General features: G+C 41.1%; 2 protein-coding genes across 4 annotated transcripts in view; both read right to left on the bottom strand.

The window, feature by feature from the left end:
* Nucleotides 1-6,093, bottom strand: part of elf2a (E74-like factor 2a (ets domain transcription factor)) — a 13,523-nt gene extending 7,430 nt beyond the window's left edge. For both annotated transcript variants that reach the window (XM_005944934.3, XM_005944935.3), the window contains exons 1-4: nt 5,851-6,093; nt 3,431-3,514; nt 1,501-1,756; nt 341-448 (exon numbers count right to left, since the gene is read on the bottom strand). In XM_005944934.3, the coding sequence (XP_005944996.1) occupies nt 341-448; nt 1,501-1,756; nt 3,431-3,505 (439 nt within the window). In that variant the 5' untranslated portion in view covers nt 3,506-3,514; nt 5,851-6,093. The remainder of the gene's footprint in view (nt 1-340; nt 449-1,500; nt 1,757-3,430; nt 3,515-5,850) is intronic.
* Nucleotides 5,915-15,580, bottom strand: ndufc1 (NADH:ubiquinone oxidoreductase subunit C1). 2 transcript variants are annotated; one of them, XM_014340931.2, is made up of 5 exons: nt 15,447-15,580; nt 15,141-15,314; nt 14,497-14,600; nt 12,621-12,696; nt 5,915-10,318 (listed from the first exon to the last, which is right to left on the bottom strand). In XM_014340931.2, the coding sequence occupies exons 2-4, from the start codon at nt 15,184-15,186 to the stop codon at nt 12,637-12,639; spliced, it is 210 nt and encodes a 69-aa protein (XP_014196417.1). In that variant the 5' UTR covers nt 15,187-15,314; nt 15,447-15,580; the 3' UTR covers nt 5,915-10,318; nt 12,621-12,636. The 2 variants fall into 2 exon arrangements, with proteins under 2 accessions (XP_014196417.1, XP_005945001.1); XM_005944939.3 differs by lacking the exon at nt 5,915-10,318 and adding an exon at nt 11,123-11,215.
* Nucleotides 15,581-15,586: the final 6 nt, after the last annotated feature.

The raw sequence follows: 15,586 nt of genomic DNA, 5'->3' as shown, positions 1-15,586 counted from the left end.
AAGATGCTAACCCCAAGTTGCTCTTCGATGCATCCATCGTACTGTGAATGTGTGTGTGGAAAAGTTAAACAGAAAGTACTTAGAACAAGTGCTTGTATGGGAAGTTGTGTAAAGCTCTTTGAGTAGAAAAACGCTATATAACAACCAGTCCATTTACCAAAGCATCGCTATATCACTGATATCATGATATGAAACTTTTCTGTTGATTAAACATTTATCCCTGTGTTGTTGCACACAATCCGATATGGCACCACCCTCATGGACACTGCAGGTAAGTTGCATAAGTCACACATGTAGTGCTTTGTGTGACACAGATTCTGTCATTCATCAGCCTGTTTACCTGTGCTGCGTTCACTATGCATTCCTCCGGGAGACTCCATGTGCAGAAGCGCTTCAGCGGCTTCAAACGTTTTGTCGAAACACACCATGTCGTGACCTGACATCTCCACTGCAGAGAGAAACCGACTGTCAGTACATACACCTCTGCTAGAAACAGGCTGGGAGCAGCCCTATCATTTTAAATAACTACAGAAATTTCATCTTGGAGAAGAAAAAAAACCACAAAAGGGGAAATAAAACCCAAACAAACAACATAACCTCAACTAATATGAAGTGTTACTTCCTTGCTTTCGGGCTGTGCAAGCTGTCTGTTCCTTCTTTCCCATTTCCTGCAATCTGACTAAAAGACTTGGGCATCATTCCTGCCAGCAGAGGGCAGTCTACAACAACACAAGCTCAACTTTCTGGTAAGCAAATGGGTTTGTACTACCAGGTTTGTTTATACAGGATCAAATTACAACATAAATCATGGCACTTTATACTGAAAGGTATAAAGTAACCAGATAATCTAAAGTATTTGGGGGAAAACACTTCAAAAATAAAACAAATAAAACAAGCACTTTGTGATGGTGGGAGGGAAAATGTCCCATTAAACAGGAAGAAAGCTCCAGCAGAGCCAGATTCACTGTGGGGCAACCACCTGCCATGACTGGATGGGGAGGAAGACAGATGTACTGAGTAGAGAAACGCTCAGTGCATCACAGTGTATCAAAGGAAGGATAACTGAGGGGAATTCAGGGTTACCTGAACCACGTTAAAGCTCATAGATTTGGTTTTTTGCAGCCAACAAAAAGACAAAAAGTAAAACACAAACAAACCTGATTTCCTCCAGAGCAAGATAGTGATTTACTTTTGGAAGAAGTGAACCACTTCCGTGGTACAGAAAACCCAGTTTGCCACCTGGATAAGACTAAATCCTGCTTCACAGTACAGGCCTCTGATCTCTTACCAAGGCCAGAAAACGTGCAGGTTTCAGTTAGCTGAGCTTCAGTTCTATTTAATATCAAATAAATAATAAATACATAAGTAAATAAATGAAGTCTAAAAAGAATTTAGAAATAATGGATTAAGCTTCTTTTAACCTCCTACTTCAATCATGTACAGATTTCACACACAGAAAAACACGACATTTTTCTAGAGAAGCCATCACTCAGGACTCACCAGTCTCCGTCACCTCTGTGACCACCTCCTGCTCCTCAGCCACATCCTGCATCAGGTACGTCTCATCATCGTAGACCAACACCTGAGCAGAGTAGCACTCCTCCACCTGAGCGCTGGGCACCTCCTCTACAATTACTGCAGGACAGCCTTCCTCCTGCAGCACCACCCCCTCCTCCTCTTCCACCTCTTCCTCCATGATCACTGCATCCACTTCCTGCTGAACCACTTCTTCCTCCTCCTCCTCCTCAGCAGGCTGCTGCTCACAGTAGACACAGTTTGACAGATGAAAAAAGACTGTTTTTACTGCTTTTAGAGACTTTATTGCAACTGAAGCCTGAATGTATGACGCCTGAGACACAGACTGTATCAGTTCACTTCTCTCTTCGTGACATGTGCACAGACTCTGGCTCCACATTAAACTGCACCAACCTCATCATCACTGCTGTTTTTGTTTAAACCTGGAGGGTTTTGATTCATACGCTGCTCCTAAATACGTTTGCATTGCACGTCTGTTTTAGTTGCAAATGTGGCTCACGTTTCCATGGAGACAGCGGCGCGCTACAGAGCTGTGCGTTAAAGAAGCATCGAAGCGAAGAATTTGAGGTTTTTTTAATATTCAAAATACTCGATGAATCGTTGCAGCCATAATATAGAACAGATTTTCTTAGCACCATAAAAATGAAGAGAACATAAACAGAATAAATCCACATAACCAAAACAATAAATCGTCTCCTGTTAGCAAAGCATATTTTTCAAACAGTGTTTGGAGTCCATCTTTAGCAGGCTGGCTGTTCTGATTTTCAGTTTTATGTCATTTCCTTTTCATGGAGTGTGTTAATGTTTCTACAGCTTTCAAACAAGCTTTATTTGGATTTCATGAAGGACATAACAGCCTCAAGAGACACGAAAACCTGAACCTTTCGAACAGCAGACTGAGCTCTCCTTTTGGCTAAATGTTACTTCTGATGCATATCCAGTCTCGCTTTTTTCTCCTCGATATTTCTTTACTCTTCTTGAATGCAGCATAGTTCCCTCCCAGCTGTTAACACAATGTTATGCTACTTGGCTGTTAGCATTACCAACCATGCTGTTAAGTGGTGTCATTTTGGAAATGTGTAGTTATTAGCTGAAGACGCTCAAACACAGCTGAGGTTCTATTTTACTTGCAGTTCAGTGCTGAATTCACTGCACTGTTGTAGTGATTTGAACTATTTCTGGAAATCAAGTTAATCACTAAGCTCAAACAAATTATGCATGAAACGATAAAGGTGTCATGTGTTACTGAGTCACATGATCTGAGTTTTTCTAACAGACCGTGGGATAGAAAAACAAAAACCGGTTCATAAGGGAAACAATATATTAACAACCCCAAATAGGAACAAAAGTTCTGGCCAGCTCAGTCCCATGCCAGTTAACTCAGTTTAGTCACTCTGTTTTGGTAATCCATCCTAGTTTAGTTAATTGAATGTAAAATACTCCACTTTGGGTTTTCCGAATTAATCCACAAAGGGAAAACTAAATAAGGAAGTCAGAGGTTTGGCAAACAGAATCACAATGCAAAGCCAAGCCAGCAGCCAATCAGATCATCTGGCCAGAAGGATGTACAGCGCCGGAGCAAGGTTGGCTGTTCTGATAGCGTGGCACCCCATCTGAGCCATCTGACACAGGAGGACCAGAAATCCCCGGAGGTAAGCCGAAATACAGTTGTAGAGGCCAACTTCATACTTTGAATTTGCCGGCTAAAACACACTGACTGATAAAGCTCATAACAAAGGAGATAATGGGCTGAACACTCCTACTGCATCAAATCACAGTGCTCTAACTCGTCGACTGTCAGCAGAGTGTGGAGGTCAAACACAAACATAATTACATTATAAAACACACATTCAAAAATAACAAATATGGCCACAATGTTGATACAAGCATTTACCTGTTGGGGGTCCTCCACCACAGTCACATACTCCACTATGTTCCCACCACCATCTGACACCACCACAGAGGTCATCACTCATTCCTGCAAAAACAAAAACAAATTATTGCAATACTTCATGATACAATTGAGATTTTTTTTTATTTTGTAACTTTGCAATTACATATTGCGACTTATCAACTTTTTGAAATGCAAAGTTAAACTTTATCAATATCTATTTTACTGAATAAGATAAGGCTATTTGTTTTTTTTGCTGCAAAATGACATTGTTAAGCATAATGACCACTGTCACTGAAACCTGCCATAAAGGATGGAGTTCTTCTGCAATTATAGGATTTTAGTTTGGCCACTACACACAATCTTTTCCTGGTAGTACAGCAATAACAGGGGGGAATCAGTGAAAATCATGGGTTGGTGCCCACATACACAGAAACTCACATTTAACTATTACATTTGTTGTTGGCAACCTTCTTGTTTTATAGGATTATACCCAGAATACTAACAGCTGGCAGCCAGATGAGCCGTGTCCCCACGACTTGTCCTTATTATTAAAGACTCATTGAGACTGATGACAACATGTTGGCAATCTGTCTGTATTTATAACTCACACAGACGTTATTTGCAAGCTTTCAACAATCTCTCTGAGTGACTGCAGTCAGTCCAAGTCAAACTGTGACTGTTTAAAAAAAGGTTGCCTCCTATCAGATGAGATGAGCCCTCTCGTTCAGAGTATTCCCAGAGTTCACTTAATAATATATCATATTTGGTGTCAATACAATATCAGCATACAAGATATCACGATAAGATACTGTACTGATGTTTTTCCCCCATCCTAAGTGTTTGCATCTGTACAGGGTTGGGATCATAAGAAGCCCACGCTGACCACAGCTCTCCTTTTAACATTGTGGTTATAAAGGATGAAATCTCTTTCATTAAACTGAATTTTGGTGATTTTCAGGGCTGCAACAGTTCAGAGTATCTGGGATTATTCGATCATAAAAATGATTTCTGGACAAATTCTTTGCTTGGATGCTTCGTTTAAGGCACAGCTCTGTAGCGCTTCAATGTCAACATGAACGCCAGCGTTTCACCCACATCTGCGACTAAAAGCACACCTGCAGTACAAAAGCATTCATGAGCAGCGTGTGAATAAAACGTTTCACAACAGAAACACTGATAACAGAACAGCAGCAGTGATGATGACGCTGGCATAGTTTAACGTGGAGTCTGTTTACACACCGCGGAGAGCAAAGAGGCGGAGCCGCTACCGACACGCTGAGCTCGGGTAGAGTGACAGAAAACAGCAGCGCTGTTCCTGTGATCACCATTAAAACTTTTACTGGGAAAAGCGAGCGGGAGTCCTTCATCAAAGCTTCCGATCAACAAACTCCGACATGAAGAAAAGAAAAGCGAACTTTGCAGCTGTTCCAGCCACCGCGGTTTGTTTTACACAGCGAGAAATCTGCAGTAAGGCTCCAGAAGTAAGAGCTGTAATAACATATGCAGATGAGCTGTTGACTTAGTCTCAGACCGTGCTTCAATTATACAGCTTATAACTGACTTATTAATTGTGGATGGATTCATCTGCCTGATATTTATTTAACATTCAAACTGATAAATTAGTAATGTTTATGGTTGTGAGTAGCAGACAGTAGCAACCTAACTTAGCCTGAGCACTACAGCTCTATAAAGTCAAAACCTTTAAGTTGCTCAGTTTGTATGAGAAGCTTAAATGTTTAGCAGAAATTCGAGTTTCAACTTTATTTTACTTTTAAACGCAACTTTTGACATTTGGAGTTTTTTTCTGCCTGTGCACTGTTTACACAGCCAAGATCCCGAACACACACAGCTCCGAGGACAGGATAAACGAGTCGGTGCTGTGGGCTAACTTCCAATATGAGCACTTCACAACAGTAGCAGTCCAGAGTAGTAGCTGTGTCCGTCAGGTCTGACACGACCGGCTGGTGTGAGGAGATCAGACAATGACCGTTCACAGCACGCAGGCTGATGTTTACTTCCTGAGTAGGTTGGCGCCGCTATTTGTCACCGAGTCTTAAAGCTTCAACCTCTACAGCTAACCTGTTAGCTAATGCTTCTGCTGTTTCCAATAAAGACTCATCCATCTTACTTAATGTTGCTCGTAACTTTGTCCACGCGGCATTATTTGTGTGTAAAAACGTTTTCTTATTGCGTTATCACGACTGTTTAGCAGAAGCTAGCATTAAGGGGAGTTGTTGAGCAGTTAGCGCTATATAAGAACCAGTCCATTTAGCAGATAGCTAGCCAACATGAACATCGTTTTTATTATACATTTTATACCCGCGCTAGGTAAATTCTATAACAAATATGACATGTGCAGTGTGCACTGGTCGGTAGCAGAATCTGTTGACATGTTAATGCCTCGAGTTTTCTCTCCTTACCTTGTTTTGCTTTTGCTGATGAAAAGTCAGTTCCACGGCTAGCGCTAGCTGGGCCCAATGTTTGCTAAGTTAACCAAGGCCAAAACGCTTACTTCGCTTGCATAAAAATATGTTTGCAGCGGGTCTTCGTTACTCGGAAATCGCTTCGCAGACGCCTATAAATGTTTTTCTTGAACACAAACCCCAAAGTTGTGTTTCCTTCGTGCTATCCTGTAGCTTTCCGGCGCGCCGCCTCTTCGCCACAACCGAGCCAGGTCAGGGCACGGTACGCCGTGACGTCAAGTCGACGTTCTTCCTTGAAAAAAAAAAAAACCCGCAAACAAACAAAAAACACTAAAAAGCAGCGTGTGAGATTTTTTTAAAATCGTGATGGAGGACCAGTATTGCCAATACCTTAAACTTATAAAGGGAGCTTATACAGGGCAGAGCAGTGTGTCATCATTTAAGATAAAAAACAAAACAAAACATTAATTAGCAAATTCTGAATATATTTTAATACCAACTAAATAAATGTGTTTATTACTTCCCAAAATAATTAGTCAACACAATAAAACACACCAAAACCAAGTTTTTTGGAATCTGGAACGTAAATGTGTCTGTCTTTAAAGCACTTTTGGTCGATTTCCGTTTTACATAAATAAAAGACACTTGAAAGTCAACAGAAAGGGTTCTTATATTCAGACATTTTTCATAGTTCATGTTTGTGGTATGGAGGGAAATATTTACTTGTGCTTCCGGATCTTGCTCTATGTCGTTTGTGGATAATTTGTGATGATTTGTATAGCAATAACAATTTGTTTTTAAGAGTGTCTTATAGAGTAGTTCGTCAGTGCAGCCGCATTTAAAATTAAGTGGTGTGCAAAAGAAGAATGAGAGAAGAGAGTAGAATGAGTATACAACCAGGTAGTGATGGTGTGATAAGGCCCCGGGAGCTTTGCTTCACCAAAGGCAGCGCACACGAAGCGCCGTTTAACAGCTCAAGTGCTGACACCTGCTGGCCATTTGATGTTCAGCAGCCCTGCTGTTATATATGGATACGTACCAGTGGATCTGTAAACTAGGGATGGATATCATATCGTCACTGACTTTTACAACTGATTCAATTCTGATTCTGAGTAGGATGAAGTTTACACTTTTTCTGTTCCTACCTCTTTATTTCAAATTCCATTATTTACAAGTCAGAATTCAATGTTGAAGGTGGCTGCGCGTGAAAGGAGTGGGACGTTCAGCGACTGCTCGGATTTTGACAGGGTCTGTCTTCACCTGTCCCCCTGCCAGAATATAGAAAAGTGACGGATGGTGAATGGAACCCGCACTTCTCTGTTTTTACATACAGATGATTTTCCAGTAGCCACTCAAGCACAGTGTGAACATGGATTTGAGGCTCTTGGAGATCCTTGGACAAACACGAAAAGGTTTAGGAAGTCTCTGAGAATGTCATTCACTAGTGCCTGAAAAACTGCTGGTGCATTTATGAATGGGATGACCCAATGGTATATTAAAGGCTGTTTTCCATTCACCGCCCCCCTCTGATGTGGAATGGTGGGGGTTACACAGGTCCAGTTTTGTGAAGATGGTGGCGCTGTGGATGGGTTCAGAGTTTTTTCCAACCTGAGATGAGATCCAGCGCGGATAGCTGTTGGACCAGTGAAGAAGAGATGACCGTGCCGGTCTTAAATGCAGCCATGCTGATTGTCACTTAATGAGAAATAGGTCAGTAAGAGTGTCCAAGGTCCTGCCCAGGGGTGGAACTGCATGGGAAAACACAGGAGGAGATGGAAACACAATGGCCGCTCACACAGAACTTAAAAACAAATACTGCTGTGCTTAAGGAACACTCCTTAATAGATTTATTGTGACGCCCCACAGTGGTTGAGGGGATGTGGCTTTTTGTGGATAGGACACTGCCTTTCCATATCACAGGTTTTCTTACCCACACTGTCCTGGACAGTTTTTTCCTGTGATATTTCCGTCTTGTGAGCAGAGACTAAACCCTTTCTTGCTGTAATATCTGGCCTAAAGTGATCTGTTGGAGAATCGCCACAAGTGAGATATAAGTTTCATATTCAGTCTTTTCTTTACTGTTTTGTTGTGAAGAAATGCCAGTTGTCAGACATATTTTTGTAAGAATGCTAGTCCCGTGGCAAAAGGTTGATTTGTGTCTCTTCAACGAACAATAAGCTCAACTAATAATTCAGGAATTTAGAGGAGAAATATTTGTCTCTGTTTCATGGTAAACAACAGATCCTTTCAAATATGATCCAGTCTTAAATGATATTTTGGAAAAGACAGTCTTTGTAAAAGGCTGCAAATAACCTTTCACTTTGTTTTTTTAAATATTGACTATGCACATGTATATTTTGCCCACATAATTAGCAGTATGTGTAAACTTTTCTCAGTAAATAAATTGTCCTTGATTTATGCAGAAAACTTCTGCTGTGGAAACTGAAATTATTGTTTCTGCTCGAACCTACATTTATTCATGTTGTGATCGTTATTGATGGTTTCAAGTGTTTTGTGGCCAAGAACAGTCAGAAGATTAGTCAGCATATGAACCGTTTTAAGGAAACAGTTACATTTTGGGGGTATTTATATAATTAAAACTAGCATTGCACAGAGTGCATGTAGTGAAGTAAAACTTACTTGCCTCTCCCAATTCGAGTGAATAATTGTATCGTCGTCTGGTTTAATGTAACACAAATATTTGTAGTCAGCCAAAATTCAATTTTTCAATTCAGTTTTATTTACACAGCACCAAATCACAACAACAGTCACCTCAAGGTGCTTTATATTGTACAGTAGACCCTACAATAATACATGCAGAGAAAAACCCAACAATCATATGACCCCCTGTGAGCAGCACTTTGGCGACAGTGGGAAGGAAAAACTCCCTTTGGACAGGAAGAGATCACAAACAAAACATTTACAGACCACGTTTTAATATCACTGTAATATTTAATTGACACACATATTTCACAAATCACCAGAAAAACTCTCAGTTCATCAAAAATGTTCCAGGTTAACTCTTTTTTTTATTTTTTTTTTTACGTCAACTGGTTAGATTTGCTTAAATATTTTACTCTCTGCTTTCCACATGTTGCATATGCAGATTTATCAATTTGAGTATGTTGTTTTGTTTTGACCAGATTAAAGATCTCGCGGTAAAGGCTGCTATCTTCAGTTCATGCAAATGGGCGTAGATGTTCAAGTTATCTTCAGGTAACCATGAAAATGATGCTGATTAAAATATTTGTAATAAAGTTGTTTTCTTCTGCTACCACTGAGCAGCTGTTTGCTCAGTATAATGAAACATCTTTGCAAACACAGTAGAAAAAAATGCATTTTTCTTTCCGAGGCGTCTGTAGTGGAAGTAACACCCTGGATGTCGATTTGCAGGGCCCACAACTCCAATACAAGAAATCTGTTTTGGCTCTTTCCCATTCAGAGTTCAGCTGGAGTCGATGTGGATGAGGGGACTCGCCCAGTCCCAACTACCGTGAAACTGTCCAGGTGTCTGTCCTGGATAAGGAGAAACCTGAGTAGCCTTGTAGGTCAAACCTTATCAGTCCCACCTGTTAATGGTAGCTCCCTGTTGATTGGCAGGCTCGCAGGAAAGATTAATGTATAATGGCCAGGGTAGCCTGTAAGAGCTCTTTGCACTAATAAAGAATAACACTCAGACTTTTACTGTTTCACAAAAGGGTAAAAAGTTAGTGTCCACAATTTCGACTTTAATTGCAAGAAATGTTTTCAAAGCAATTTAGCAGGAGCGCTGCAAAGCAAAATCAAACCAAATAGTAATACTCAAACTAATTAAAAAACATAATTCAATCAACTAAACAATAGATATCTATACAAGTGGGAAGAACCCAGAAACCCGTCTTTCACTGATGTCACATCTTCACACTTTGGTCATTCAGTCACGTTGCTGTCTGATGTCCACCCACACCTCCTCTGTCTTTCTATAGCCTCATCATGTTATTAGAATCACTATTATTCTATTTTCTGATTCATTATACTGGTTAACTGAAACATGTTTGTTATTTATATTCAACATGCCAGTATTGAGCACAATTAACCCTCAGTGAAACACAAGTTATGGTAACTGGTACACATTAGTGTTGGGTTAGACTTCAGTGTCTTTCTACCCCAGGTCGTCATAATTTTCAGATCAAACAAACTTAAATGTTAGACAAAGATAACACGAGTAAGCACAAAATGCACTTTCTAAATGAAGGTATTTATTATTAAGGGGAAAAAGATGTAAACCGACGTGGCCCTGTGTGAAAGAGTGATTGTCCCCTAAACCTAATAACTGGTTGGGCCACCTTTGCAGCCATCAACAGGTATGACATCACTGCCTATCGATCCATCAGTTCTCCTCAGGCTTGGCAGGACCCGACCTCCAGTGACGGCATGGCAGGTCCCTCCCACTCGCTGACCTCCGGCCCAGGCTGAGGTGGGTGAGCTGCTGGTGGAAGGGGAGAAAGCTCAGCTCCCCAGCAGCGGCACCGCAGACCACGCCCCCACCACACGGTAATAAAAAACAAATACATAACAACATAACTATGGAAAGAAAAAAATGAACCATGGTTGCTAGCATGGCTTAGTACAGATCGCTTCCAACTAGTGAAGTATGTTATTTTACACAATGGAACTACTTTCACCAGTTCAAAAAAATAAAATAAATCAGAGATCAGTTTAAACTATTGTACTCTACTCACCGATAAACCAACTCCAGCCCTCGGGAGCTACCGTCCCCCAGCTTTTAGATGCATCCTTGTTCCGACACACCTGAACCACATGATTGGCTTGTTACCAGGCCTTTGCCAAACTTGACGGCATGCTGAAGAGGTAATCCAAACATTTGATTCAGCTGTGTTGGAGTAAGGATGCATCTAAAAGCTGGGGGCAGTAGCTCTCGAGGGCTGGCGTTGGACGCCCCTGCTTTAGGACATGAGCTCAGACAACCTACTAAACTGCTGCAGGGACATTTTTGTTTCCCTTCAAACTTTACACTGAAACAATCCCATGTTTGTTTTTAGGTTTGAATTCAAGAAGTGAATAAAATGTCGTCTTAACACCGTTATGTTGGCTAAATTCCTTCAAACCTTTTACTTTCTAAGCTTCATTGTGTTCAGTGTTTTTCTAAGAACGAATGCAGCTCAGGCAGACGTTCAAAACCAAAACAAAACTACACTGTATGAGAGTGCTGCTGGGAGTAGCATCTAAACAAACTCAACATGTACAAAATGACTGCGAGTCAAGTACGTTCACATGATAAATGTTTTTATTTACACGTAATCCACGTTGAGAAATGGGGACGAGACAAACCAGAAAGAAGCAGACCAACACCAACAACCTCCTGGACAGGAAAAGAGACAATTAGATATATCATCACACTGCACAACACTAGTGGTGCAACGGATCAAAAGCCTCACGGTTCGGATCGGCAAAAAAAGACAAAAATTGAACATTTAATTATTTACTTGTTGAAGTTTTTTTTGCCTGTTAAAAACATTCAACTCAACACTCATTCCACACAATTATTAAAAAACATTATGGTTCAATATAGTGCAGTATAGGGCTTTGTATCTACCACTCAATTCAATTTTATTTATAAAGCTCCAAATCACAACAACAGTCGCCTCAAGGCGCTTTATATTGTAAGGCAGACCCTACAATAATACACACCGCTCATTACATCGCTGTGATATAACGAGCGGTCACGGTCACGTAGCTTTCCGTTGCCCTGGAGCTCCACCCGTTTGTAGTTGGGCAACAGAAGATGCCTGGGACAGCTCAGCCATAACTTTAAACTTTTCCTGCTCATACATGCTCGGAACAATCTTGCCACTAAAGTGGACGCACAACAGCATATCATAGCGTGGCTCAAGCACGTCCATCACAGTTTAAACACCTTGTTTTGCACAACAGAATACGGCCTCCCGTCTGCAGCTAAACACCGCAGTAGCTTCTGTAATAGCTTTAGCTCGGTCGGATTGGGCAGCAAAGGGCTGCTTAAATGCCACAAACTCCTCTGCTCCTCCACTTGGACCGCCAGCGCTGACCATAGCTATGGCTTGACAGACCCACCACGCCAACATACACATACTTTTTTTCGAATCTTTGGATCACGTGCGTGCCGAACCGTGGAGTGGGATCGGTTTGGATTACGGATCAACCGTGATCCGTTGCACCACTACACAGCACCAATAATAATAGTAAGATGTATAACTGATCAGTGATTCATATTTAAACTGAAACATTACATGTATAAAGCCTAATTTACACCATGGAGCCCTGTTTGTGAAGTTGGATTTAAGAACATGTTTACAGCCATCTCGTGCCAGTGCTGGTAACAGACAGGACCAGCAATGCAGTGGAAAGCAACGAGACCGGAACATTAAAAGCAGTTTAAGAGAGTCTTTTGAATTGCCCCAAGCAATAAAGAAAAAACGACAAGGGTTTAGCATACTGTCCACTGTCACTCTTCTGTCTCTTAAGCAGTAAGTCAGTTTACATTGTTGGCTAGCTAGGCTACGGTTTATAGAGCACTTTATGAACGAGGGCAGTGAGGAGGAGAGCTTGTTTGAGTCAGCTGCACCTGATGGCACTAAATATGTTCCAAAAACTTTAGAAACCTACTTCTTAAATGCATCTTTACAGGCAGTGTTAAATCTATCAGTTGTTTGTGAAGGGCGCTATCGTGTAAATTAGCTTTAATACTTGTAGTGTCCACTTCAATTTCAGTATTTAGAGGCGCTCACCTGTGAGTTTTGTAGGTTATTCCAGGCCATTCCTCACTTTGTACTCATGAGTGTCTGTGCTGTGCTGTTTGAAGAGCTGCAAATGGAAGGCCGAGAAGCCACAAGTCACTTACGTGTGCGTTTGTCAATTCCCTATTTAAAATACGTCACATCATAATCTTAACTCCTGTATTGTTCCGCAGATCTACAAGAAATGGCTGTCAAATGTCTGATTGTAAGACTCACATTGAAGGAACTATTTTTTAAAAAATCCTTAAAACCACTTAAATTCAGGTGCCAGACACACTATGGACCGAGCTTCAGAACAAAACACACGTTACAGTAAAAACAATAAAAAATTTAAAAAATCTTGCTGCTCATTGCTGCCCTCTACTGTGTAAAATTAAGACAAGCATAGAGACAACACTAAGCACCATCTTTGTCACGCTTTTAGCCTGTAGCAGCGGTCCCCAACTTTTTTTTGCACCACGGACCGGTACCAGTCCGAGGCCCGGGGATTTGGGGACCGCTGTTCTATAGCTTATATAATAGTTTGCATGACTTCGATTGTCAAAAGAAGCCGGAGTGCCCAGAGAGAGAGTATCTGTAGGCACCGGGAGAACACGCACACTCGACACAGAGGGTCACAGCTGTGGTTCAAACTGGGAACCTTCATACTGTGAGGTAACAGCCCAGCCAGGATTCAGGCTCAAGAAAATCACTCTGTAATCATTCTGCCTGACATGAATACATGCATTTAAAGGCAAGTCAAGAGTGTAAACTTCCAGTTTGATGCATTAAACAGAATTCAACCAGAAACAAATAAAAGGGAAACTCTGACAACATATAGTCTGAGGCAGTCTAGAATGCAGGTTTACCCTGACATGAAGGGAACTCTGAGTTAGGGCTGGGCCATTTTATACCTTTCACTGTAACACCGGTACAATGTTGGGCAACGATAAGAAAATGAAATATCGCGATAGAATATGGGTAAAACGCGCATGCACGGTGCCTTTATTTTCATACGCACACGGTGGAAAAAGCATGGCGGCGACAGAGAATCAGAAAGGCGAAAGCGGATCGTTGAATGAAACGAACCAGAACTGGTTTGTAAAAATGGTTCAGTGGTGTGGAACTGGTTTAGCTTTCGTCCGTCAGATACACACCAAAGCACAATGTCTGGTAGAGCGTGCTAGCGGATCATCGTTATTACCGTGTTTTTTGGAAAATAAGTCGCTATTAAAACCTCTTTTTAAGTGTTGTGGATGTTATACATGGTTATGCTGAGGATATGTCGGCCAGTTTCCACTGGAAACGCCTTTTGGTTAAACTGTCAGCGAGGAATTTGCATTTGCACTGTTAAATGTTTATATAGCTTTAATGCACATAAAAAACAGCTGCTTGTTTCAGTGAAAATACATTGATGTTTTTTTTTGCACCAATAAAGTTGTGGAGTTTTAAAGTACTTTGTCTCGCGTCAGTTATATCGTCAATTATATCGTTATGGCAAATTTCAAAATATATACCGTGATAACTATTTTTGGCCATATTTCCCTGCCCTACTCTGAGTTTTTTTTATCAAGTGAGCCAACTTAAACTCTGAAACAAATACTAAGGTAACACACTCTGAAACCAATGTGCTGGCTAGCACGTTTTCTCCAACAAACTAAGTTACGTGACATTGGTATAGGTTGCATTCACATAACATTAAACTCCACAGAGCCTATGCAAACAAATGCTGCACTCTGAATACAACTCAAGTCACAGCGAATGCACTCAGACCTGATTGAACTACATAATCAGCTTTTTCAGGACCAAAGCCTCAGTTCTGCATCAACTCACAGTGGAGCTACTTCTAAAACAGCACCTTGGTGTACATATGAAATGATGCACTCACCAAGCCCCATAGGAAAGCAGATGTTCCAAAAGCAAGACCCACTCTGAACCAGTTGGGGTTGGTCATATCAGGCTTGGAGCTTGTGAAAGCAGACCTGCAGCCAGCTGGAACAATGAGAAACCACAACAACATGAAAAACACGGTCTTTGTATGGGCAGCCAGTACTCATACAGTCCAAGTAACGGTAAATGGAATGGCCTTTCTACTTCCCTGTTCATACAAGCACTTTTTATTAACTCTGTCTAACATCTACACACATCCACACTAACGGATACATTGGAGAACAACTTGGGCTTATTATCTTGCTTAGGGACATTTGGCAAGTCAAGGATCGAACCACCAACCGTGATTAGTAGATGACCTGTTAGATGTTTTTTAATCTTTACACAAAACAAAACATGCACTGAAAATCTGGGTTGAAAGCAGTTGCTAATACTTTACCAGTCTTTAGTTTGGATGTTTTATTTTACCCCTTAGCTATAAAGCCAAAACCAATACCAATTCATGCTACCAGAATGCTAAACTAAGCTAAGCTAAGCTAAGGTCAGCCTGCAAAACAAACAGTCACTGTTTTAAATAACGAGCCAAATCACGTAGCCTTAAATTTTTTAACGACGATAATTAACAGCTTTTCGTGATTTTACCTCTGCTGACGAAAACAGCCCTGGACAGCAACCGGTTGAAAGTCATTTTCGCTGAAGAGAGCACCTTCCTCTCGACTCGCACGTTCGCACCGCGGTTGATTAAACTTCCTGTCAGACCTGATACCAAGATCACCGATAAATCAAACGACCACTCCGGAGCATCCTGCCCCTTTACTGGAAACAAACATTTGATTATGGTTAAACTGGTATCTTTATACAGACATAATCCAATTTTACGTTATACAATAAAATTAAGGAATGAATTTGTCAGTTATTATATTTAAATATCCAGAAATTACTCTTTACCACTACAATGAAAGAAATATCACTGCGTATAACGTGGTTTCATTGCGGTGTTATCTGATGCACGGTGAGGTGCCAGTCAAACCCGTGTTCGCCGACCACCTCCGACCTGTGAGCAGGCTCACAGAACAGGCTGACCCGGA

The sequence above is a fragment of the Haplochromis burtoni genome, unplaced genomic scaffold (genome assembly GCF_018398535.1).
Source record: "Haplochromis burtoni strain Fernald_Lab_line unplaced genomic scaffold, NCSU_Asbu1 Contig_413, whole genome shotgun sequence".
Classification (NCBI taxonomy): domain Eukaryota; kingdom Metazoa; phylum Chordata; class Actinopteri; order Cichliformes; family Cichlidae; genus Haplochromis; species Haplochromis burtoni.
This window is presented reverse-complemented; position numbering and strand designations above follow the sequence as displayed.

Bases quoted from the DNA above. Each gene is read 5' to 3' on its own strand.
- ndufc1 (XM_014340931.2), bottom strand. From the start codon at position 15,186: ATGACTTTCAACCGGTTGCTGTCCAGGGCTGTTTTCGTCAGCAGAG. The intron at 14,601-15,140 runs GTAAAATCACGA...TCATTGTTCCAG, and splicing joins GGCTGTTTTCGTCAGCAGAG to CTGGCTGCAGGTCTGCTTTC. The intron at 12,697-14,496 runs GTGAGTGCATCA...TTCCATTTGCAG, and splicing joins CTGCTTTCCTATGGGGCTTG to CTCTTCAAACAGCACAGCAC.